Genomic DNA, 27,049 nt, shown 5'->3' on the forward strand with positions numbered 1-27,049 from the left:
AATATTGCTCCAAAGCAAAATCCTATATACAGCGCCCTCGGTTCTAATAGTGCATAAACAAAGACAAATATACTTATGTATCCACAGTGCAATGTTTGCTCATTTCAACAAGGCTCCACTTGCATTTGCTTACCAGTGATTTAAAGAAATACAAAAAGTGACCTACCAGACCAAACAGTTGGTCTAGACTAAAAAATAACAATGTGGAAACTTGCAAAAACAGGGACAAAAATGAATCCAGGCAGAGCACAATAAAGAATCTTTCCTGAACATGAGAAATGCTACTCTATTTTAAATAAATATTTTCAGTCTTTAACTGCAAGGGCTTCCCTAGCTCTACTAAAGGAAAACAAGTCTCCAGTATTTGCCATTCGATTCATCTATCAGAACCATCTTTTCTTCCAAATTTTAAGTACTGCCCTGAGCAAAAAGAAACTGGCAAAGTACAAATATACAATGAACACACAGAAAGCAATTGCTTGGGAAGGAGAAGTTCCACTCCGGAGTGAGAAAGTCTGCTCAGGAATTTAACTGCTTTCACACCCTCAAACTGTAAGCACAACTGACTTGTTAACTAACACAGCCATGTTCTTCTTGAGACACACCCGGTTGGAGTGCTTTCTTTACAGATTTCAACCAGGGAACACCCTTCTGGTCAACCTCACCTGAAAAAAAACCACCTAAAAACCTTCACAGTTGTCTAGGGATGCTCCTTCTGATGCTGTTCTGGTTGCCTGGTTACTGCTGCCTGTTCTAGAGCTACACAGTATACATGAATTCAGGTGTCATTAACAAACAAGGTATAACCACTGTTCTCATCTGCAGAGAGTGAAGTGATTCTTACTTGAAATGAGTCTTGGCACAAAAGCCTTAGTTACTATGTAGAGTAGCCTAATTATTTTGTTTTCTGAAGGAAATAAAATATTCACTGTGTAGATATGGTTAACTCCTACAATAATATTGTGGCTATTTCAAATTTACATTATTCTTTGCAGTATACAAACATTACAGATTCATATGCAAAATTAATAATTTGTACAGTTATGGGCCTTTCAATTACAACTGTGCTTAATTTTTACCCTTTGGTGGTACCATCACACACTGTAAAATCAAGGTAACAAATCCAGCTTTTTAAGGATACCCTCTCACTGCAAAAACAGCTTACTGTTTTCCCCTGGCAAAGTCACAGCCATTATTTATGGAGCTATGATCTGCAGCTGAAAAGGACTTTTAACGTCTCAAATACTTACAATACACCAACATTTCAAAAGGTACTGTATAATGTGACTTGAACATAAGCAGCATTTTCACCTTGCTTTCACAAAGTAATACAAACCAGAAAATTAAAACTTAAGGTATAAAAAGGAACTTTGTGGACATACACTGTTTTAAGATAACAACCCACTCACTGTCTGCGAGGACAGTACCTCATGCATAGATCTTGAGGCTTTATTTACACAAATATAAAATAAACTGATTCCCAAAACCACTCATTCATAGTAAGTCTTTACAATGAACACATTCAGAGTGTTGAAAAAAGTCTACATTTCAAAATATAACCGGAATGGCAATTATTAACAAATGGGTAGAAAACTACATAACGTCCATTACAGACCTTGTCAAAGTCTGGAACTCCAAGTGCATCTCCAGTCTTTTCACGGCAGCATTTCGTACCACCACAAGGGTGACCCACTAGCACTGCTTCAGGAGGCACAGTATGGCCATATTTAAGAGCTCAAGAACACACATAAACAGAACATTAGTGGGTTTCCCCAGTACCAAGTCATGTGATAGCGACAGGATAAATATGGAAAACAATCATTTATTCTGAAAACAAGTGCAATCCACCTGTGACCTTCTGCTACATTATTTAATAGAAGTGGAGTTTACACCACTGTTACCTGCAAACCTCCACGTAACAGTTTATAGTTAGGAGCTGGACTTTCATACTTACTAAATCTGAAAACTGTTATAATATTTCCTAATGATTAAATACTGTGTGCTATTATGCATAAACCAGAAGGAATAAAACATGACACAAGTCACTTAAACTATGCAAAGTTATTTACAACCTCTGTCTACTAAACATTTTTGGCTCTTAGAACTCTGTTCTTCAGTGGCACAATTTTTAGTCAATTTGATTACGAGAAAGTCTACCATTTCAATGAGCAACTTGTAAAGAGTGAAAATTTAAGTATAATTTATCAGCCAACACCCAACCTCCAAAGACAACAGTATGACCTCTTCCGTATCATTACAATTGCCTGATAAACCAAAAATTACGATGAGATAAAATAACCTTTCTGCTGTTCTTTAAACAGGACTTCTTCACAAATCCCTGAAGTCAATCTGCATCACATGCAACTAGCATGCTAATTTAATTTAAATATACAGAGCTGTTCACATCAGATGCTCCAACTTTACACTCAGTAACAGTCTCCAACATTTTCTAGTCTCATGTTGAGCAGCAAAGTGCAATCTGCTGCACTTTGCCTAGGTCCGTTATAAGCTGCTTTATACAATGTTTGAGTTGTGGTAGTCGAGCTAGTGGTTCTGGTGGTTCCAGCTCTCCTGTATAATCCAGCCAACTCTCCAAAACTGCAAATAAAAACAAAAAACTATCACTATTCCAGTTCTCAGCAAATAGACTGCTGTAAGTCACAGAACAGGAATTCAGGAATTCTTTAAATCTTTTGTGAATCTTGAGAGAGCAGTGGGCAATATTTTTAACACGTGGTATTTGAGAAATCAGAAAACCAGGCTCCTCACAACAATCTTTGCAGAAAAGGCGACAGATGTTCCTAGGAGAAAGCAGGGAAGGAAAACTCAGGACTAGATACTGTGAAATGTGGTGCTAAACTTCCTCTGATCTACAGCAATTCAAGAGCAAGGGCACTCTGGTACAGGAAGTTTATACCACCAGAATACCTTTAAGGTCAGCATTACATGCAACTACACAGTATTTTTGTTGACGATCCTAAAAGCATAGGACTATGCTAATGAAAGAAGTTTGTCGCCAATATAGAATACAAGTGGCCAAGACAGAAAGAACTGGGTAACAGAAAATGGAGATGAAATCCAAAAGCACAAACAGCAGACTACAGCACAAAGAAAATGAATTCCTGCTCTAAAGCTTCTCAGCAGGAAACAAGAACCAGACAAACTACCGATCCCAGAGCCTTCTCTTTCCAGGCTGAACGACCCCAACTCTCTCAGCCTGTCCTCACAGCAGAGCTGTTCCATCTCTACGATCATCTTTGTGGCCTCCTCTGGACGCACTCCAACAGGTCCATGTCTCTTCTGTGCTGAGGGCTCCAGAGCTGGACGCAGCACTGCAGGGCAGATATCAGAGTGGAGTAGAGGGGCAGAATCACCTCCCTTGGGCTGCTGTCCCCGCTGCTTTGGGTGCAGCCCAGGATACGGTTGGCCGCCTGGGCTGCAAGTGCACATTGCCAGCTCATGTTGAGCTTCTCACCAACCGACACCCTCAAGTCCTTCTCCTCAGGGCTCCTCAATCGTTTCTCCACCCAGCTTGTATTTGTGCTTGGGATTGCCCCGACCCAGGTGCCAGACCCTTCCCTTGGCCTTGCTGAACATCATGAGGTTTGCACAGGCCCGCTTCTCAAGCCTGTCAAGGCCCCTCTGGATGGCATCCCTTCCCCCAGTGTGTTGACCACACCACACAGCTTGGTACTGTTGGCAAACTTGCTGAGGGTGCACTCAATCTCACTGTCTATGCCACCAACAAACATGTTAAACAGCATTGGTCCCAATACCAACCCCTAAGGAAAGCCACTTGTCACTGATCTCCACTTGGACATCGAGCTGTTGACCCCAACTGAGTGCAACGATCCAGCCAATTCCTTATCCAGCAAGTGGTCCATCCACCAAATCCATGTCTTTCCAATTTAGAGATGAAGATCTTTTGCAGGACAGTGTCAAATGCTTTGCACAAGTTCAGGTAGATGACGTCAGTTGCTCTTCCCTTATCCACCAATGCTGTATACCCATCACAGAAGGTCACGAAATTTGTCAGGCATGATTTGCCCTTAGTGAAGCCATATGGGCTGTCAGTCACCTCCTTATCTTCCATGTACCTTAGCATAGTTTCCAGTTAGTTCCTTAGTTTAACTTAAGGGCAATGTCTGCTGAAGACCTGGTGGGCATTACCCACCTATTGACACATCCAGCCTTGAAATAAGAAAACTCCCGATCAGAGTAGCAATGCTCTAAGCAGCCCTCCAGCTCAGCAGCAGTTACAAGAAGCCTAACTTTTGTGAACTACAGCTTCTTCATTAGTGAAATAGGCATTATGATTACAGGCCTGACTGATCTTCATTACCTGAAATACTCAGTTCAACTTTTCAGCACCTTACTTTGGCAAAGGTTAGATTCCCAGAAAAGCTGCTGTTATAACCACTATACAACCAATGGTCAGACTTAAAGATGTTAAGAAAAAGAATTATCCTGGATTGTTTAATGTAACACATAAAGGGTTTAGAAGTTTTCCATTACTAGGAAAACAAATTTCGAGAGACATTCAAGTAAAGAATTTGGAAGAGACAGGAAAAGTTAAGAGCGTTTTGCACCAAACAGGCCACCTAGAATAGGCTAACACAGCCAACAAGCCCCTGAAAAACATGGAAGTTCAGATACACAGAAGAGCTATGGAAAATGGCAAAAGCCTGAAAGCAAAGAGACATGGAACGTATTCCACTACATCATCTGATGCAAGTATTTAGAGGTGATTTAACTAAAACTTCTTCTATAAAATTCTGCTCAGTTTTAGTTTTATCTTTGTTTTAAAATCCAGCCCCCCACATCAGCAGTATGTCTAATTTCTATTAGTATATGCAGTAAATCTGACAAAGCAATGCTCATGACCTTTGTAGGTCTGCAGAAGTAAAATTCAAGTTAACATGTTTTGAACAGCTAGTTCAGTTTATTATAGTTAATTTTTGAAATAGAAAAATGTTACCTACCATCTAGCTCCTTCTCAATGAAATCCATTCTGTGTATGACTTCATCTTGCAGAGATTCCACATGAGCTAAAAGATTAAGCTGCCACTGCAGCTGCGAGTTCACAACTCCTTCGTCTTTTTCCAGCAACTTCATTTCAATAGCTTCCTCTGGAGAGACTTTCTTAGAGACAGACTCTCTTACCTAGCAGAAATATACATATTAATATTTGTTATAGTGAAACAGAATTGGTGAGCCAGACTGAGTCCTTCCAGTTACCCAAGCTAATCACTCAACTAACCTTAGGCTCGTGGAGAATAGAGACACACAGAAAAGAGATCATACACAAATATTTAGGCAGTCGGGCAAGAGGATCTAAATACAGACATGCTTTTACAGCTTTTTTGCTAAGACCTACTCTTTGCAATTCACAAGCATCTGATTTTCAAAACGTAACATATATACACATAGCTAGCTCCCTGCCAAGGGATTTTTCCAGAAGGAATCTAGTATTGATTCTGCTAAAACTTTAATCGACGCATCTAGAAGAAAACATTACCACCACTTATAACACTTGACTACACTGTCATCAGCGTTGATTCTACTATCTTTTTTTCATCATTCTGCTGAAATACGACAGAGTTTAGAAAAAGATTGAAGAATTGAAATATATGCTGTTCTGGGAAACGTAAAGCAATCTCAATTGATTCGACAGAGAAGTTAAAAAGAACATAAATTACAGTTTACATATGCAGGAAATAAAAGCTAAACAAACTTTTAATCTAAAAGAGGGAGGCCAGTTTCCCAGAGGCTTTTTAATATTTGTCAGACCATATTTCATATGACTTGGCACTAACTAATCAAAGCAATATTTTTGCATTGGGGTGTGAAAGGCAGGCCTCTGACAGACCTGAAAATGAGAACTAAGAGTTGAAAAGATGAACCTAGAGTGCTTCAGTAAGATGATCATCCAGGACTATTCAATGGTGATAATTCTTAAGAAAAATCAGTTCAGGCTACTTCTTTTTTTTCCCACCATGAAATGCTGCCTGAAGAACCTGGAATCAATTTAGTTAATGTAACTATTAAAAGAAACATGGGAACAAGATGGAAATAACTAAAAGCTGGAATACCAGTGTTTCGGTAGTATCATACATTCTTGCCCTGTTCTCCCTCACTATCCCGTTGCTAGTGTTTATTTTTACATTTAACACACATAAGTAAGAAGCAATGAACTGACATTGAATCATTATGCATATTCCACAGACTGTGCAGACGATTTAAGGTCCAGAAGCCCTCTTCAACCTAGATTATTTTTTTAATTATTATTTGAAATGGAGCAGTTGATCATGTCTATAATTTTAATTAATAACTTATATTTAACAGTATAGGAAAAAAGTAAAACACAAATAAACACACTAAATACTATTGAAAAGGGTTGAGTTTTGCACTTTGCCAGGCAAACACATCCTCTGTGCAGAGAGGGTTATTTTAATACAAATACCTTAGAATTGTGTTTGGATTCATTTTCCATCTTGCATACTTCTCGGTCCAGATTCCAGCCAAATCTCTCTGACAGGGCATCATCCCCATTTTCCCTTATTCTATTTACTCCATCATCCAAAGCTGAACCTCTTGTTTCCACAACCAATCTCTGCTCTATCGCAGGGTAGTAGGCCCGAGGTTTCTGGTAACAGTGTTCACTTGTAATGTAAGATTCCTCTGCAGAAGGAATGGTTGAAGGTTTCTCAACTGTCCCATTCCAAGTTCTATAACTGGCCGTCTCCTCTTTGCAACAGTTTTCCTCAATGTGAATGATATGTTTTGTATGAATTTTTTCATCCATCGTAATGTGCTTCCATGGATGGCACCACAGCTTTAGGTCAGGATGTTCTTTATTTCTGTTCAAACATAAAAAAAGTAAAACACCCACCAAATTTAAACTTCAGAGTGACTGAGCAAACTATTCTATTATGTAAAGAAATTAAGTAAGAATATTTGAACTAGTGCATGTTTTAGTCATCGTAATCAGTAAAAAAATACCTAAATACTCTGAAATAATATAACTTCACTGACCACAATTGTGTATCTTCCTACACAAGGAAGATACTGTTCTGTTAGGTTCACTGTTTTAATTTCTATAACACAGATATAAGTCAAGCACTGACATTAAGAAAAAAATTTAAGAATAAGTTTCAAATAGATACATAAAACTTTTTACCAGTGTTGCCCTTAAAGAAGCATTTTGCTTCAATATTTGCGATTTATTAACAGCATAAACTTATTTTCACTGGGATATTTTTAGTAAAATAAAGTATTTTAAACAGGTAAGTCAAATACACAGAAGCTAAACTAAGATTTTAACAATTTTGAAGACCAGTAAAACAAGAAGATCCCCTCAAACCACTCAGTATCAAACTTTAGCCTGTGGTTCCCCGCGATAAACTTCAACCCGCTGATCTTTTGTAACCCTCTAATAACAACAGCAATTGGAGACTTGAGGTGGTGGTATTTCCTTTAAAAAAGTTTTAACTTTCTTTTAAATCCCAAGATACTGAGCAAACTCTACTGCCTCGTACACCAACATGCCACAGTCCCCCCACCTGCTTCTTATAAAAATTCTTATTTTAATTGTTTTCAAATTAACTAATACATTTATTATGTATTAGTTAATTATATGACCAGCAGCAGGGACAAATACAGATTCTTACACAGATGTAACAAACAAACAAATTTAGAATGACCATTACAACTGATACTGTTCTTCCACATGTCTGTCAGGCATTAAAACAGCAGTAAAAAGGAGAGCAAAGCAGAATCACTCTGCTTACTTTCAAAGGGTAGGCAGCTTATACAGGCCTTATACAGGCTGCAAGAACACAGCAGAAGCAAATTCTGACCCTAAAACACCTGCATTGAGCTGCACAGAAAGGAGGGGGTCTGCCACAAAACCCCACTCTGTGCTTCCTTGCAAACAAAGGCAGATGGAATTACTCCATTAAGCTGATCTAGCTTTTCAAGCCGTTATCCAAACCGCTCAACAAAATGTGACCATTTTCCTTCCAAAGTAACTGCTTTCTAATCCGTTCTACAGCAGCTAAGGTTTCTTCAGCGTCTACCACAGCAAACTACAGTTAGTACAACTGCCAAGGACTTGCTCAGATCACTTCATAGAAGTGCTTCCATCTCCAGGGACTGCATGTCTATGACATCCTTGGTGAGCAATCCTGAAGGCACGCCCAGAAAAGTGGTAAATGAACACTCGGCTTTCAAAGCTTTCTTCTCCAGCTCTACTGATAGTCTACACCTAAAGGCATTATTTTGCTCACCAAAGAGCAAGGGAAAACTTTACAGAACACAGAAAATTGAAAGATGATGCACCAGCTACTTCAGGATGAAAATTCAAATGCTTAATACTTGAGCAACCTTTTAACTATTGCCTTCTGAAGGCTGTCTCTCCCTCCTGTTGCACCGAAGCTGTGAATGTCACCTCTGATCCTTTGCCGCCTCCTTGAAATACTGGGCAACACTCTCCTAACGATTTCCAGGCAGCTGTGAAATCATCTCCTCTCACCTAGATGATAGGTCTGCATCAACTATATAATAATTCTTCTAATTCAGCGATTTTAAAAATCCTTTCATATTTATGTAACAATAAAGAAAACAGGGGCTATAGCTTTTAACAAGACTGTCCTAACAGGACCACACCTCATCTTTAATTAAACCCAGTCATCATACCAACTTCAGGATGGGAGAGAAAAGGAACAAAGTCTGTAACAAGTATCACGTACTTGCCCAGTGCTCAATACCTTAGTGCTATGCAAATCTCAACGTACTCTACAACCGGAAAGTCACAACCTAAAGTTTTGCTATTTAAGAAAAGGCAAGTGGAGGAGGACCACTGTAAGGAGGTCCTCCTTATGTTCTACCCTCTCCAAAGAGGGGAGAGATTACTTACAGATCTGACTAAAGGATACTATAAAGGAAAAGCAAAACCTAGTGTTAAAATTGCTACTCTCTTGCTTTAAGCATTATTCCACTGTTTAAGCATTTCAAGTACTGTCAGTGGCCCTACCGCATCACCATCGGTTAAATTTAAGGGAAAAGGTTCTAAAGAATGCTGGAAACACTAAAAGCTTTGCTTTCCAAATAGCTGCTGCTGTACAATAAATTATAAATATGGAATTAAATCAATTTAGAACTGCTGGATTTGAGTTATAAAAAGATTTCTTCCGTCATCAGAACCCAAGGATGACTTTAAAAAGGAAAAGATCCAGAAAACTTGATTTCTACAGTGATTACAGAATGTTATTTTTTCATATTTATCTAGTAATCTTTGCAAAGAAATGAATAACTACAGGTTGCTGAAGGTGCAACTGCTCTCCCACTACAACAGAGCAACACATTATGCTGAACAAAAAGATTTGATTTCTGCTGGAAAAGCTTTGATTTAGAATTACTGGAATGCAGAGGGCATGTGTTATAAGAATGCTGCCACAGGTTATATGCCTATCGTCTTCTTGATACTTAAATCTATTTAGGTGTTTTATGAGAAGCTGTTGTTATTAGTTTTCTTCCTCTTTCCTTCGTACTTTCCCCAACCCTTCTATACACATAGTCAATTTACTTCTCAACACACTTAAATAGTTTTTAAGCAGCCAAGTCCTTTTCCAAGATCACATTAGCAATTCAAGCTATTTTGTTACATATCCACAAAGAAGCACAAAAATAAGTCTGAATTTCTGGTTATTTTGCTACTACTTGAAATCTAATTCACATTGAGAACATGCCAACTGATACTTAAATACTGCTTACTGTAATATGCTCATCTTCAGCTGCAGTCCATGCAGTACTTCTATCACTCTCTGTACATCGCCAAGAAGTTGGTGAGTGGCTACTATCTTCTTGGCATTCTGGTGGGAATAATTTTCTTCCAAAAATGCTAAGCCATGCATGTGACCATTACTTAACCACTCCTTCTCATACCAGTACTTTAAGCTGGACCTCTGACCTAAAGCAACAGTAATGAGTGTGTTAAAACGAGGCATTAACTATGGTATGTTAACATTACTGGTAGTAATTCTGATTATCTCAAAGTCTTTCAATAGCTTATTTGTTATTATCAATAGTACCAATAAAGATTTATAATATCAGACAAAACCATGAAGAACTTGTGAAGTGGGAAGTGAGATGATAACCTCAGTCAAAAACTTCTGCCCAACTGTAAAAGCATTCAGACTCCAAATTCCATCAAAGAACATCCACAACAGGTACTTGCAGCTGATGCACAGAGAAAAGTGTATTTTTAGCAAGGTATCACACTATCTAGTAACCATGGTTATAACTAAAGCTACAGTTTGAATATAGCTCTCTGCAGACAGAAAAAGGCAGTGAGCTTCCCTTCTCCAGTGGTCCTCTTTTTAAGCACCATACATGTATTAGTACAGTCATTCAAAAGTAAATTTTAAAGGAATCAATGGTGAGGTTCTGATGGAGAGCTTGCCTAAGCCAAGCTATTAATAATGCTAATGCTAGCTTAAGAGGTTGGAGTATCAAAAACAGCTGTAATGCAATTATGTTAAATGTGATGAATGCATCAGTAAAAGTAACTTAAGAAACCAAGCAAAATGGTATTAGCAGGAAAGAGAACAACTTGAGATGTTTGCTAAATTGCAAAAACACAAAAAATTCCAAGCCAAAACAAAAAGCCCCCACACACTCTGTAAAATGTATTGTTACAACAGATGTTCTCAGAAGACAGCTCAGCACCCTGAGCAACGCTACATCATTTACTGGCCTATATACAGCCCAGTCAGCGAACCCACAAAACCAGAGAGAATACTGGAGCACAGACTCGGAATGATAGCCACAAAAAAAGTCTCCAATATAAGCAGGTTAATATTGACTACAAGTTTCAGCAGTTAAGGAAAAGCTAAAAAAAAAAAAAAAAAAAAAAAGTAGACAGTTACTAGGCAGCAGGGTAAGAACAAGGGATTGCACTACATGCGTATTAGGTAGCATCACTACCCATGCTATTAACTTTGGCACAATGAAGCAAAAGAACTCTTTGGAAGCTGTACTGAGAAGTGAGCAGAACATGGTCACAGGTGTTTATATGCTTTTGGATGGTAGTTATAGAATGGCAGCAGAACGGCTTCTATATCATGCCCTATATGAACATGTGTGGACATAAAGGACACTTTCAAACTTAAATTCAATACTAACACTCTGTCTCAGTAAAGGAGTAAAAGCAAACCAGTGTGCTTACAGGCAAGCACACTCAGCCACGAGGCTGTATAGGACAATACTCAATGTTCTGAGGCAAGATCTCCAAAAAACTCTCAAACAGAAACCAACACAGAGAAGAACGGATTTTCAGGGCTGTAACAGCTCAACTTTTCAGGCAGATATGCTGTGTCAAGCAAGAGATCTTCTAGGTATGGCCAGAACCGCTTTGGAGACATTCCTGACATACCTGTATTAACCCTTATGCATTTTTTTTGTGTTAGAGAAGCTACCATCTATGACAGAAAATGAAGTTCAGTCCACAAGAATAAAATTGTGAATTTTAGAACTCCATGGTCACCTGAACAGCACTGAAATTATCCAACTAAAGCCCACCCATGGCATTGTTTATTTAGCAGTATACTCAAGAGACAAAAAGTGCCCTCTTTTTAGCTGTAGCAGCTTAATAGAACACACAAGACAATATCCAACAACGTATGCTTTCTATGGCTTGAATGAATCTGTCTCATCATAAGCATCTTGATAATGTTTAAGCAAGGGTAACTTAACAACCCTTGTGAAAACCCCACTTAACTAAAAAAAATTGTCTAAAGTGACAGTTGGTACAGTTTTTAGGCATAAAATGACACTAAACTTACTTTTACTTCGACTGACATGAACTGTGCTGTTACAAGTCCCTGCACTAAACTGGGGAAAGCTCCTAAACCAGAGCTTGCTGAATGGCTATGCTCGGTTCTAAAAGCAACTTCTTTGCAGGTTCATAAAGACTATTTAGCTCATTTCAGGCCAACAACAGATTCACTGAAACTGAGAAGCCACTTTTGCAGTCAAAAAATTAGATGTGTTTTTGAAGACAGAGGTAAAAGTCAAGTCCAAATTAAAAAAAAAATAAATTCAGGATTTTCAAAGCAATAGTTAATAAAAGTGATTAAAGTACTTAAGCAAATGAATTGTTAGTTATAATCAGTTTTTACTAAAAAGCATTCTGATAAAGTAAATACAAATAGTTCAAGTGTGATGGCACAACTTCAGTTTGCAAGTACACTTCAGTTAAGTTTAAAACCAACTCAAACTGACACAAATCAAAGAAAAATATCTTGAAAATAGAGGGTTAAAATCCTGTATGCAAGATACTGTAAAAACACTTAAATGAGTATTAAAATATTTTATCACTTAGATAACTTAATGTAAGCATAGTGTGTCTTCCTTGCTATGAGTACAAACAACATTAGTATATAAACTACACAAATCAATGAGTTAAGCTACAAAAGAGTTGGTAGTTTTAAACAGCCAAAAAACCCAGAGATCGTAATCCAGGTATGTATATAAACCAAAAAGGTCTTGTGATTAGGCAAATGAAGATTCCCATTTTCTCATAATTTATCAACATGGACTCAAGCCTGAACCTCATTCGTTTCCACATTCAGCAAGGCTTTATAATTCATAGAGTAGGAAGTCGGAAAAGATCCATGTAAGTGTAATTTTACTTCCTGCATAAGATGGAGTAAGGCATTTTAAAATACATAGATAGGAGTAGAGAACATACTGCTTAATCAACTCTGACTGTGTGACCCAAGATAATTTCTATGTGTATTTATTTACATGGATTGCAAGTATCTTTCCATAACAAGCACTAGCACATCACGGCTGTTGAGAACCAACAAGCCTCTTGCTGACTTATTTTAAAGAATGTGTTAAGCCTGGTCTTGTTGGATGAAAGCTGCAGTCACATCCTGTAAGATGTGTCCATGGGGAGTCTTTGCTTAAGTTTCCTGAGCACTTCTAGATTCATTTTCCGTAGCCAGACAGTACAATCCTTATTACTAATATGTGACAGATGGTCATCACAGTTAAAACAATCATTTTCATTCCTGTCCAGCTGTAATACCACAAAACTGACTCATATACATTCACATAAATTAAACTTTCTGTCATTATAGGTAACTGAGTTCAGTTATAATGACAGACACAGCTAGGGGAACAAAAAAAACCCACCAAGTTTAATCTTTGCAATATATATATAAACTAATAAAATTACTATATATATAGGAAGGCTCTGTAACCTTAAATTTCTGTACCTGGAGGATCTTGGCAAATATAGCAGGTATATTTCTCAGGTACATTATCTTCCAGTAAACCCATACAGACTCCATGCTGCCAGCACAGACACTCTTCACACTGTTTAAAGTCAAGAAGTGCATATCAACAGAAATGAAGCCTACAGGAGCTCAGTAAGATTACCTCAATTAAGAGACACATCATCTACATATTTTAAGACAAAAGGTGTATTAATACCCACCCTCCTCTTCCAGCTACAAGCTAATAAATTAAAGAATCAGACTACAACAGAATTTGAACCTTTCTCACACATTTTTCACATGGATTTCTGGAGAATTACAACAATTACAGAGTGGAAGCAGGGATCCTGAAAGGTGCAAAAATGTTCCCTTTGCAGATGAAAAATCTTTCACGAGATGCATGCACACATAATCAGGACAGAAAACAGTATGCAATCAAGCCTTCTTCAGCAAAAGATATCAAGTTATCCGAATTAAAAGATTTCCCCCTCAAACAGTAAATCACAATTATAAAATCCAAGTGATATTTATGTCACATAGGACTAGCCAATATTACGCTTTACTGATAGTTGTATCTCTAACATTTTATCTATCTCAAAGGTAGCTCTACTAATACAAAACTAAAGTGCAGATGCAGTTCTACGAGCTTTGAAGACTTCTGACATCCTTCCAAGTGTGAGCAATCATATCGGCAAAGACTGAACATAATCTGGCCCTACTTTTTTATAGCAGTTATGCTATTTAAAATGCAATCACTGTACTTAAAGCCATACCATTTTAGAGCAGGAAAAACTATATCCACATGTTCTGTTTCAGTCACTCCGCCCCCCCCTCCACCCCCCCAAAGTGGGCAAAACTTCAATTGTAGCCTAAAGACAACTGAAACATGGGACAAAACCCCACATAAGAGTATTAAGTCAATTTTGATTTGAAACTGTGGTGTCAGTTCAGAATTACTATTTTCACAAGCAGGGAGACACCAGATTATAACCTTTTTTCCCTCAGAGGACAAGCCAAAAGCTTAACGCAGAGATCTTGTCAATATTGGCAAAAGTTTTCAAAATGAGCTAAAACAAACACAAACAGCACCTGCAAGCAATCTTACATGCCGCTCTTCACTGACCTACAAAGCTGCCAACTTGATAAACATCTCATCTGTGTTGAACACCACTTATACCACTTTTATTCATGCTCTTATCTGCTGCCTTTCCTCAAGCTAGGAGAGACAGAAAGGGACCGCCAGTTCTTGAATATGCCATTGTATTAAATTAGTGGTCTAGGTGTGGAGGAAACAGCAGCACTGGCAATGGAGAATGTAAAAGGTTAGAGAGAAACAGGTTTCTGAAAGATGGGACTAACAATGTTTTGCTCATGGCAAAACTGTTTACCAATGGGTAAACAGTCCGAAAGCAATAAGGAGATGTTTTCAAAAACGGCTGAGAGACCATCCTCCTTTCACAAATATGATTAGTAGGAGCCAGAAAAAGGTGTCCTAAAAGGAAGAAAACAGATTAAGAAAAATAGACTGCATGCTAAAAACAAGAAGGGAGCTCCTGGACCTAGTTACACTTGCGTTCTATAAATCATGCCATATGGCACAGAGCTACACTCGGTGATTTTTCCAGGCAAGTTTGCCCATCACAACTTTTATTTTATTCAGCTGATATTTAAATATCCACCCCATCAGGGCACAGGTCCTTCCTTTACCTATCTGTATGTTCTACTTCACAGCTTGGCTGGCCAGGCTATAGGCTGTTGCTCTGGACACATGCTACACAGAAGCTACTCCCTGCCCAGGCAGTAGTAGGGAGGTTCAAAGCAAGCCAAATAAGAGACTTTGAAGAGGAAAAACATGCTGAGTTGTGCAATAATATCTAAATCAAAGTTCAAATGCGAAAGAAATAACCAAACCCAACGGACATGTATTTAAAACAGCTTTTAATCTACCAGAACAAAAATATCCCAAATCCATTTACATCCATCACCTCCAAGGCCACCAAATCCAGCCCCAGAATTCTCTGCATCACACACAAATTCACAATGTTTAGGTATAAAAACCAAATGGAAGGGAATAACAATGACATTTTGTCTGGGCTTTTTTGGGCCCAAGCCTTACCCTAAAAAGCGAATGCTATGCCTTCAGAAGTAACACATGGCAATGCTAAGCTACTACTTCACACAGGCTCTGTAAATGAAATCCAGTAACCTCCTTGGCAAAGTTAGAGACTGGAATGAAACAGCATTGACCAATGACATATTACTTCTTAGACTTTTTTCCAGTTTTAACTTCTACTAACTGAGGCAGGTCCTTACTTTAAATGCAAAACTGTATTTCTGTATCCCGGTGTAATGAATGGTATTCTTTATGCACAAATTGCTTTAGACAATTAATCTAAGGCAAGTTCAAGATAAAGGAAGAGTTTTCTGCTAAAATCTCTAAGCTGATTTTTTGGGGGGTTTTATTATTAGTTTAAAGACCTAAATGGAACACACTCTCAGTTTAACTGTGTAAGCATTTCATTAAACCTTAATGGTCCCCAACCTTTCAGGAAAAATAATGGTACCACTTGTGTTCAAAATTAACATTTTCTCCTCATTATTTCTAAATTTGGACATTCATGGAAATGAGCTTTGGACATTCATGGAAATGAGCGCAGTTCAAGAAGAAAATGACTTACCATTCTCCCTCTTTTAAGAGGGCACCATGCATGTATCCTAGAAGGAATGAACCTCCAGTCACGTGCATGGAGAAACTGCCCTGACTCCTAATTTTGATACCACGTCAAGGCAGATTGGCACACAGGCACATGCATAAGAAAGTACCCCAAGTGTCAGTATATGTCAGTCAGATCTTAGAGTAATATGCAGGGGCAGAATAAACACCCCAATGGAGACAAGTGCAAAGAATGACAATATTCTTCTAAAAACTCATACACTGAGCAAAATTACCTATCTTCAGAAAGAGAGGACAAGTCTAAATGCAAGTTCTTTAGGGCAGACACTTCCAAACTTGAGTTTCCAAGTGTCAAATTAAAGTCTGAGTACGAAATAGGGAAGAAATCTTTCCTTCTTATAAAGTTATGACAACTACAGAGGATTCTCACTCTTATGAAGTCAAAGGGAAGTGTCAATCTTGACACTACACCTCGGAAAAGCTGAAAATAGGTCCCCCTCATCATAATTCCATAGTTGTATAACATAGCATCTTTGCTTTGTATTAATGCTCTGTACTTAAAGAGCTAACTCAGGCATTTCTACATCAACAACAGAAGAACAGACTGTTGAAAACATTTTCCCAAAAACTACAGGCTGACAGAAAGGTGTGGGGAGCGCAGCATTTGGTACCTTAAACAAACCATCTGTTTAACCTACCCCACCAAAATCTTGTTACCAGCTCTTTGCTCTCCAATTCTTATTGCTTCAACCCCCATAAAAAAATGCAGGTACTCGCCACACTGCCGATCTGTATCTGTTTTCCAGAGCGAATAACCTGCTTTCCTATACAACTCTTTCACAACACAGCTAAAGTGTTTAAAACTTCACAACACAGTCAAAGAACACCCCAAACTAGTTCAGCCTAGAAAACTGACCTCAGCAGCAGTCCACTAAACCCTCCATGAAAGCTATCCACAGACTATGTCCTGAGCTAGCTGCGTTCTGCAATCATAAGACTAATGTTGAGCCTACTTTTGCCAGAAAATTATACTCCAGACTGTATCTTTATGTTTTCCATTGAGCCATATCCTCAGAAGGCAGACAGCCCCCTTTATTCCCAACTGTCAGACTCCTTTTCCTCCTATACATTCAGATGCTATTTATCCAATTTTGACCACTGCCCATCACTGCACGCCTTCCTACTAATGCAGCACAAGGTATCTTTTGCCCTGCACTGTCAGGATCCAACACTAATACAAAGGTGTGCATCAAAATGAACTCAGCACTAAAAGAAAATGTGTCATACCTTCCAGAGCAAGTCTCCATAAAATAGTAGGGAAGGAAAAAGAAAACTACTTGATGAAGTTAGTTGTTAAACTTGACCGTTGAGGACAAAAACCAAACTTAGTTGCCTTAGCTATCCCTATTAAAAATTTTAAAATTACGTTGTTGATGTGCAGAGGAAAAAAAAAAAAGGCATTTCTACCATCCTATTGCAGAAGCCAAGAATTCTTCACATTACAATTTAAGCAATGCACCCTCTCTTCTCCTTAACAGGTTTCTACCTTCATTCAAGCAATAAGGTGCACCAAAAAATCATCAGCAGCTGTGAGGTAGGTATAGATCAACTTCTGTCATTCCTGTGTTCTAAACAGCAAAAAAGAAATGCTGTTCAGAATAACATGCCAGCAACTATCCCAGTTAGGGGTCCCACAAAGTGGGATTCAAACCTCACAAAAATTAGCAACAGAATGCCTGGGAAAGTGAATTTAAAAGCTGCAGATGTGGGTAAGCTTTGTGTGCCAGAAAAATATTTCTGAAGTCAGTGTCACGTCATATCCTTTCACATATAAAACAACCCCCTCAAAAGAATGCAATAATTAGCTTAAAATTTGTGATGAGCACAGCTACCAAGCTATACTACTGTCACTATGAACTGAGGTCCCACAACAAGCAAAAAGTTATCTAGATAGGAAGGGTGGGAGCCTCCCCCGCTAAAAAAAATAAAAAAAAGTAATACTCATTTCTTCAGAAAGGCAACTATGAAAAGCTTGTGATCTTGGTTCAAGAGCATCAAGCACTTAAGCCCCTGCATATGCTTCTTCGAAGACTTAGGGAGAATTACCAAAGGGGACCACGCAGCTCACTTAAGCAGCAGTGGCAAAACAAACCAGAGCAAAAAATGCTGAAGAAGTTTTTTATTTGGTATGACTGACTTCACTATTTGAAATGAACTGGGTGGAATGGCTCAGAGCAGTTATGTGGGGAATGGTCTCCCAGTAATTTACAAACATCTCAAAAAGTCAAAGTAAACAGCCAGGGCAGTTCCAAAGAGGCACTTACCAACAGTTTTAAGCAGGAGAGATAACAGACATTGCTCTGGCTGGAAACAGTTCTCTGTAAAGTTGGTTTAAAAAGAGAACATATATGGAAAACAGACAGATGGCCTTATGCAGATTAGAACTTTGAATTTACAAACTACAGAAGAAACTGTGGAATGGATGAATTATGTTTCAAAACAAAAGATTCAAGTAATGGGGTTTTTTTGTTCATTCTATCTAGAGGATTGCATGTGTGAGTCAAGCTTCTTGCCAGGGCAGGAAAATGGAAGGGTACCACCATCTCATGCCAATATTCTGAATGTGCTCAGAACTAGAGGGAAGCAAAAAAGCCAGATTAAAAGCCACCGATTTGAAATACATATTATCTAAATCTAGTAAGTGTTCTTGTTCTAATTTTTAGAAAAATGCAAACCCACAAATGACAAGCCAACCATTAATGGCTTGTATAGAATTGTCGCTCTTCCACCACTTTCTCTTGATTAGCAAAAAAACACCCCAAAAAACAAACTGAAGATTTTTCACAAACTGTATCAGAAAGCAAAGTTTTTTACCTATCATAGAAGCTGCTCACCCTGACAGGTTACCTTAAAAAAAAATTATTATTTCAGAGGACAGCACAAGAATGTACCTGTGTATATTTCTACAATTGCTTTTCCATTGACACCTTCTACTGTATTCACTGAAATGTTTATTCACCCTCCACTTCGTACCTGAATCATGAAGTCATTTTCTTCTTTTACTTCACAAACACACCGAACAATCTCAAAATCACTTTCTTCAACTTCTTCATCAGGGTTCGTGGTTACATCAACATCCTGACTGCAGTCATCATCACTCCAAAGCAAGCTATCCATAGATGACTCACTCAGGGTGTCATCCTCTGTACAAAAAGGAGTTAGATAAAATCCCAGGTAATTAGAAAAAGGTCAGATAAGCCTCAAGATTTCACCCTGAGTATGCAGACATATATTTCTAAAAGCATGAGTTGACCATGTAATTTAAGGAATATCACAACATTACTACATTATGCAGTTATCTTCAAGAAACAGTAAGGTTACTACATAATGAAGTTTTATACTCATTAATATTACAACTTAACAATTTCTGTCATTAAAACTGTACTCTCAATATGCACTGTTGGCACAAAGTCTCTTTAGACAAGTAAGCATAATAAACAAACTAGATTTATAAATTCAAATATGAATCGCACTCATTTCTGCAATTTGTGTAGAACTGACTTGGTACTTTAAGTGCAGCACTCACAAAAACAGGTAAGAGGGTTGTGTCTTACAAACCATTCCATCTCACAAAGTAATGTCTCCATTACAGAAACATTCAGAGTCCAACACAGAATTTAATCCTGCTTCAGAAATTATTACTTTCATTTAGCTTCCCATTGAGGACACATTTATCAATTCAGGGGCAGTACACTGCCCAAGGTATTCTTTAAGAATGCTCCCATGCTGCTTAAAGCATTAATGAATCTCTGTGAATTGAATAAAACTGTCAAGAAAATCTTTATTGAACAACATGTTAAATTGAGATGCTTACTTCAATACTACTAATGCAATGCCTACACCTTCCTTGGGGATAGAATGTGAGGATCAGAGGGAGAAGACAAGGATTTTAATTATTTGGGAAATACTCTAATGTGCTGGAGAAGAGCGGAAGGTAAAATTTTGATCACTCTTAAGCAGATTGTGGCCTCTCACCTAGATTGCTTAGAACTGTTTTGATCACTTAGCCGTTAAAACAATACTGTAGAAACAGAAGAACCAGTCTGTGGTATAAACTAGATCTTTTGGAGAAACAGCTGTTCTCAAATTTATGGGGCTGAGAACCCAATGCACTAGCTAATTTTCATGTTTAAAAGTTTTATTCCACCTCCAAGATATGACACGCTTTCCTGAAGTACTCTGGAAGCAACAGGTTAAGCACACTGCGCTTTCATTCTACAGAGGAGTTTTGCTATTACTTACGCCAGATCTTATTTATGTAGGCACTGATTTTATTGTTAGTATAAATTCTGCAGATGCAAAAAGCAGCAAAGCAATTGCAAAAAGGATGAAATAAAACCATTTCCAATACTTTTCACCTCTTTCAATCTCTATGAATCAATCAAAAGAAGTCTGAGCAACTGATGCCCAAGTTACTAAACTGTATGTTCCATGGTTGATATGCTCCAAAAACACAACTGATCAGACTTGCAGAACTTGTTTTAAGACATTATCACCATCTGCACCTCAGTAGTTTTTAATGTTTCCTCTTTTCCCTATATAATGGAATTAACTGAAGTTAATTTTGACATTTTGCCTAATACCAAACAATATAACAGTCATGTAAAAAAAATTAAATGGTCACCAATAGGGTATCTGTACAATAAGGAATTTAAGGTTCCTGTACAATCAAGCTGTCATACATTTCCCATTTCCTTCAAATTTGTGAGCTTTAAGAATAACAGAAACAACAAAATGTTTATCTTCCTTTTTTATTGCACCAGCTTGTGACAAGTAAATAAAAAGATGAACCAAGATATTAACAGTTATGAAAGCTAGAACACAGCAGCCACATTTTTATGAGCTCTGTTTATGAAGTACTTAAACACACTAGTAAGTAATAGCTACTCAAGAGCTTCTCATCATTACAAAGCTCAGAAAGTCATTATAACCATTGTATCATACTTTATCTATACAACTACACATAACCACATCCAGTGGTGTCTCAAACACAGCCCACATACTGTATAAAACATGCATAGCATCTATTTTTAACTCTGAGTTATTACTTCGAGGAAACATTAGGAAATATGAAAAATTTAATTAATGAAGTCTGAACATTGTTATTACAGGTGCTACAAAAAGGTGCAAAATGAGTTTTGAAATAAGGGGAACAGTCTTAAAGCTTTTGTGAAGGCAAAGTCGAAGCAAAAAGCAGCAACATCAAGCTCTGGCAAATGAACTGGGTTCAATTTCTTCAGGCACGGGAATAGAAACACACACAGTCCTGCGTACGAATAGCCAAATTTACATCATTAGTACTAGCTTTCACATATATTAGTGCAGCTCACACATTTACTGGTAATGAAAGACAGAACCAGCAAACCATCAAGGAGAGTCATCTTACCATTTGTTTTTGATTTTCCTCTGTGCTGTCCAGAATCTGAGCAGTGTAGCAATGTGCTTGGGTGGGATTTATTTGAAGAAATACTTTTTGTGACAACTGATTTTTCAAGAGATAGCTCCTGCAAAATATCTGTGTTTTCTTCACTGCCAGAGTATTCTGTAAAATGTTAAGAACTGTTTTTATTAGAAATCTGTAGTCAAGAAAAGTTGACAGAAGAAAAAAAAAACAGTACCATGCTTGCCCATAGCAGGCATGTATAATTCACTAAGACGGTTTCCACTTCAATATGCTAGGACTCTAAGACGTCACTATGCCGCTGAAAGATTTGCAAGCTTTCTAGAGGCAAGGAAGTTATTAACTGAACCAGAAAAATCTTAACGCAGCTCAGTCACTGCTGACTTAAGTGAGAAAGGCTAAAAAGACTGGTTACTTGAACCTAATTATTCTTCAGGGTGAGTATGTCTATAAATGCTTTTGCATTACAGGCACTTCTACACAAGCACTGTTAGCTGGAGACCTCCCCCTCACATCCCACTATTATTCACATGAGGTACCCACACTCCCTAACCTCAACAGACTACAAAATGGACAGAAAGCATCTCTTCTACTTTCCTACTGCATGTATGGACCACGATGCATGGACGGAAAAGAAAAGCCCCAACTAGGAACATGTGGAGAAACCACCTAAAACAGTTCCTCTATGAAGTAGACATTCGTCAATTCCTGGACTGTATATAAGTAGAGGCCACCTGCAGTTACAAGCAGTACCCTCTGATCAGTTACCTGGAGAAAGCCTTCAAAGTTCCTGGACTGAAGAACCACAAGAGCAACGTCAAGAAAAGGCAAGCAACATTTTAAAACCCCGGAGTAGATGGAGAAGCAGTTTGTGTGTACTATTGGGGTACTACTGCATAAGTCTACACATTATACTTTGCATATTATCATTATATTTGAGGGCACCATATAATGAGAAGCTAACTAAAATTATTTGTTTCAGCACAATTCTGAGTCAGTCTGCCTGTCATCCTTTCTTATCCTCTACTCTCTCATGATAGCTTGCCCTATTTCTTCATAGCAGCAAATAAAAAGGTACGGTATTTTCTTCCCTGTCTCAGAAACTCCTCCTTAAGGAGCTCTACTTTTAACAAATTATGCATGCCAGATTGAGATGCAATGCATTAATGATCCTAGACATCCATCAATGTCAGAGAAAGTTGCCACACTTGATCTGTAAATATTTCAAAGAAATCTTTCAGAATTAATTGTGATTTTCAGAAGTTCAGAATCCCATCACCAGTAACACCTGGACCTACACACGAATTTCAAAGTGTAAAGTGGCCCAAGGAAAGCATTCCTAAGCCTCTGTAGATGAAATCAACAGACAAGACATGTTTCTACCACAACCCTATTGCTGTAGGTGGAACAGCATATGAAACACGGCAGTGGGACAGAGCAATTGCCTAGACTTTAAATCAGGCTTTTACTTCATCTCTCCAGCAGAAGAGAGATCTATCTTTTAGAAAAAAAAATTTAGGATGCGGAAGATGTAATAGAGTTCATTGTCACAGCCTCTGAAATCCCATGCTAACCGAAGATGCAAGAAATAACAAGGTTAATGGCAGAAAAAGAGGACCCATCAACATTTCCAAATGCCATCATCCGTATAGGAGCCCCAAAACTAACTCGTGTAACTGCGAACATCTGGCACATGGGGTACTTGGTAACAAATCAAGAGGATCTGCACCCTCTTTAACCGGTTAAAACCTGTATACAAGTACACTTGCTAATGAAAAGCCAGACCAAAAAGACTGACATCCATTTTGGAGTTAGATTTATTACAAGCACTACTATAAGCCATCATCCAGCATTAATGATGCCCCTCAACCAGGAAATAAATTATCTTGCCCATCACAATTTATTATTGAACACTTAATAAAATCAGAAATGACAGATTAAAGAAAGCACTCCTGTCCGCAATACCTGCTCATAAGAGTGAGGAACTAGGTAACAGACAACATAAAATAACGATGTCTTTTTCCTCTACAGAAGGGGGGGGTGGGGGGGTGGGGTGGAGTTTTACCAGGCTTAGTTCTCTTTTTCTTTTTTTTCTTTTTCTTTGACTTGGACCTTCCATAGTCTTTGGATTTTCTTTCTTTGTTCTTCTCATGTTCTTTAACAGCTGAAATTAGACAACATTCCAACTTAATTTTTAAGATACATACACACTTACTCTACTTATTCATTTTCTTAAAGACCTCCACGGTTTCTTTGGACAATCGGGGCCAGTTCACTGCAAAAAACAACACGAAAACTTATTTGTAAGAATTCCCATCTCTCGTAATTGGAATGGTCTGTTTCAAGTCCTAATTTGATTGTCCCATAACAAAATTACAATAGTATGTAATTTTGTTAATAAATCAACTGTGCACCAATGCCCATTCACTACTTACACGCTTCTGAGATTATTGAAAAAGAAAATGCTGGAGGATTTGTCATATCCATTCTCTAAATTATTACGTCTAACGTTTCAGTAGCATTGTGAGAGAAGTCTGACAAGAACAAAACCACAACCCCCCAAACACCAGCACAGTTCCTCAGTCAAGTATTTTGTTTTCATTGAAAATGGGGTAACTGGTTCAGCTGGCTTTAACTGCTATTCTCTCACCATCTGTTCGCCATCCTACTTTTATGGGAATAAAATAACCACCATAATTTTTGAATGATTGTGTGGTATCTCTCAATCAAGTCCATCCTCAAAGCATGCTTCCAGAGCACTTGCCATGAAATATAACCCCACTGCAAGGTAATGTGCACAAACCCTTGATTTCCATATCCTAGCATTTGTTTACAACTCTTGTCTTTCAAATTTAGGTCGCTGCAGCAGAATTTCTAGATACTTATACAGTTTCCTAAGTAAATTATCCTCACTCAGCCAAGACTATAGGTACAATCATAAAAATCTATTATGGAAGGATGCCCTGCATCTCAAAAGGGCTTTGCTCTTAAGAGTGCTTAGCTGATTAAGCCACCCACCATCCCATTTAGAAAACTATTTCAATTTCTCATTACTGGTATCAGAATGAGCACATAAAGACACTCTACACCATAAATGTTTTATGTAAGAGATTTCTTAAGAACCCTAGCTGGTCTGTAACCGCTCATGAAGCAAACCAGCAATACCAGTGTATTATGTTAACCTCTTTCATGCATGGAATAGTAAACTCCCCAATTCACAATCTAAGGCTACGTATTTATGGTACAAACAGCTCACTCTGAGAAACTGGAAAATCTCAGTCACGTTTTACCAGCTATGATGAGCATGCAGGAGACATGCTCATTAGCTCCCCCTCACGAGAGTCTTCAGTTCTGTATCTCCCCATCCTCTTAGTCCTTGATCATCTCCTGCTACTTTGCCACTTATGTTCCTCTTTTGGCATGTCATAGTGATGGCTGCTAAAACTGTGCATTGCCAGCAGCCACATTAACTGCTGACACTGATGGCAGCCTGCCATACCAACTACATGTCCTTCAAAGGCATTATGACAGGGAGCACAAAAGACAAACTTCATCCCCCCTCCATTACCATTTGTTGAGGGGGTAAAAAAAAAAGGAAAGAGAGGTTCATATTTAAGTCTCAGCACAGAGCTTCCAACTTCCTTCTTGGTTTCCTTTGTACTCGTCTCCTAGTCCTCCAGTGGTCAGGATCCTCTGGGCACCATTTCTTTCTCCCTGCTCCTAAACAGGGATGCAAGTAAGTTCTGCCATTTTGATTATTCCAGAAGGGCAAAGGGAGAATAACCGAGGTCACAGGTAGGAAAATTCTGCATCTATTCATTTGGGAATTAAAATTTGCATAGCACGTCATCCAATTTGTTTTAAGATATCTGAGAGTGCAGAGTATGCTACTTCAGTCACTATCAATCTATTCATCATAACTGCGACAAAGAATTGTCACTTTGTTCCACACTTTTTCCCCTTCAGCTTGCCAGTATGTCTTTTAAAAATTTGAAAAAATCCAAGTATTTGCAAACTTCTGTGTACAGCTGTCTTAAGTGCACAACGCAGCTAATGCAGGATTTTTTTTTTTCCCTCAAAAAAAAAATCTGCAAAGAATGAGTACTATAAAAGGGACCCTTCCCAAAACCCTGTACCAAAGAATCTTTTTGTCTCAAGTTGTAAGCACTCTGAAGTCTAAAGAATTCTCGCTGAAAAATTATCAGATAGGAGGCTACCTAGTTTAGGAACCTCCTCATAGATTCACATGATCAAAGCGAAAGGTCAACTGCCTCATATAATCCTAAAAATCTATCACACAACCACTGTATTTTTAAAAAGGATATTTTGGCAAAACCATAAAGAGACCTAAGCCGTCTCTATTTCCTTGAATGGCAGATAGACTAACGAGGACCAGGATGATATTTGGTCACATCCTCCACCATCACTGTGAAAGTTTATTTTAATCTCTGTATGCCATACTCTCAACTCAAAAACATCCTCCTGACTCAGACCAATGAAGAGACACTAATGGATGTCATTCAGACCTTCCGGCTGGCGGCCGGTCAAGAGTGGTGTTCCCCAGGGCTCGGTTCTGGGACCAGTCTTGTTCAATATCTTTACAGATGATCTGGATGAGGGAATTGAGTGCTCCCTCAATAAGTTTGCAGATGACACCAAGCTGAGTGGGAGTGTTGATCTGCTGGAGGGCAGGAGGGCTCTGCAGAGGGATCTGGACAGGCTGGATCGATGGGCAGAGGCCAACTGTATGAGGTTTAATAAGGCCAAGTGCAGGGTCCTGCACTTTGGCCACAACAACCCCAGGCAATGCTACAGGCTTGGGGAGGAGTGGCTGGAGAGCAGCCCGGCGGAAAGGGACCTGGGGGTGCTGGTTGACAGCCGGCTGAATATGAGCCAGCAGTGTGCCCAGGTGGCCAAGAAGGCCAACAGCGTCCTGGCCTGTATCAGCAATAGTGTGGCCAGCAGGAGTAGGGAAGTGATTGTGCCCCTGTACTCAGCACTGGTGAGGCCGCACCTTGAATACTGTGTTCAGTTTTGGGCCCCTAACTACAAGAAGGATGTTGAGGTGTTGGAGCCTGTCCAGAGAAGGGCAACGAAGCTGGTGAGGGGTCTGGAGCACATGTCTTATGAGGAGCGGCTGAGGGAACTGGGGTTGTTTAGTCTGGAGAAAAGAGGAGGCTGAGGGGAGACCTTATCGCTCTCTACAACTACCTGAAAGGGGGTTGTGGCGACGAGGGTGTTGGCCTCTTCTCCCAAGTAACTAGTGATAGGACAAGAGGAAATGGCCTCAAGTTGCGCCAGGGGAGGTTTAGATTGGATATTAGGAAAAATTTCTTCACTGAGAGGGTGGTCAGGCATTGGAACAGGCTGCCCAGGGAGGTGGTGGAGTCACCATCTCTGGAAGTGTTCAAAAAACGTGTGGATGTGGCGCTTCAGGACATGGTTTAGGGGACATGGTGGTTCTGGATTAATGGTTGGACTTGATGATCTTAAAGGTCCTTTCCAACCTAGTGATTCTGTGATTCCTACAAGGGAAGGCAGCAAAGGATAACTAAGAATAAACAGAGGTGGCAAGTACTGACTGACTACTATGACCAACAGAATAATACAGTGACCAGCAATTAAGGTGAT

General features: G+C 38.7%; 1 protein-coding gene across 1 annotated transcript in view; it reads right to left on the reverse strand.

Annotated features, from left to right (window-relative positions):
• Positions 1–2,455: 2,455 nt before the first annotated feature.
• PHF20 (PHD finger protein 20) overlaps positions 2,456–27,049 on the reverse strand; it is a gene marked incomplete at both ends in the record, with an annotated part of 63,787 nt that continues 39,193 nt past the window's right edge. The window contains 8 exons of the mRNA XM_082007076.1: positions 2,456–2,598; positions 4,983–5,163; positions 6,464–6,860; positions 9,775–9,970; positions 13,284–13,383; positions 18,991–19,160; positions 21,404–21,559; positions 23,484–23,582. Of these exons, the coding sequence (XP_081863202.1) occupies positions 2,456–2,598; positions 4,983–5,163; positions 6,464–6,860; positions 9,775–9,970; positions 13,284–13,383; positions 18,991–19,160; positions 21,404–21,559; positions 23,484–23,582 (1,442 nt within the window). The remainder of the gene's footprint in view (positions 2,599–4,982; positions 5,164–6,463; positions 6,861–9,774; positions 9,971–13,283; positions 13,384–18,990; positions 19,161–21,403; positions 21,560–23,483; positions 23,583–27,049) is intronic.

Source organism: Phaethon aethereus (genome assembly GCF_964289735.1).
Source record: "Phaethon aethereus genome assembly, chromosome: 16".
Taxonomy (NCBI): Eukaryota; Metazoa; Chordata; class Aves; order Phaethontiformes; family Phaethontidae; genus Phaethon; species Phaethon aethereus.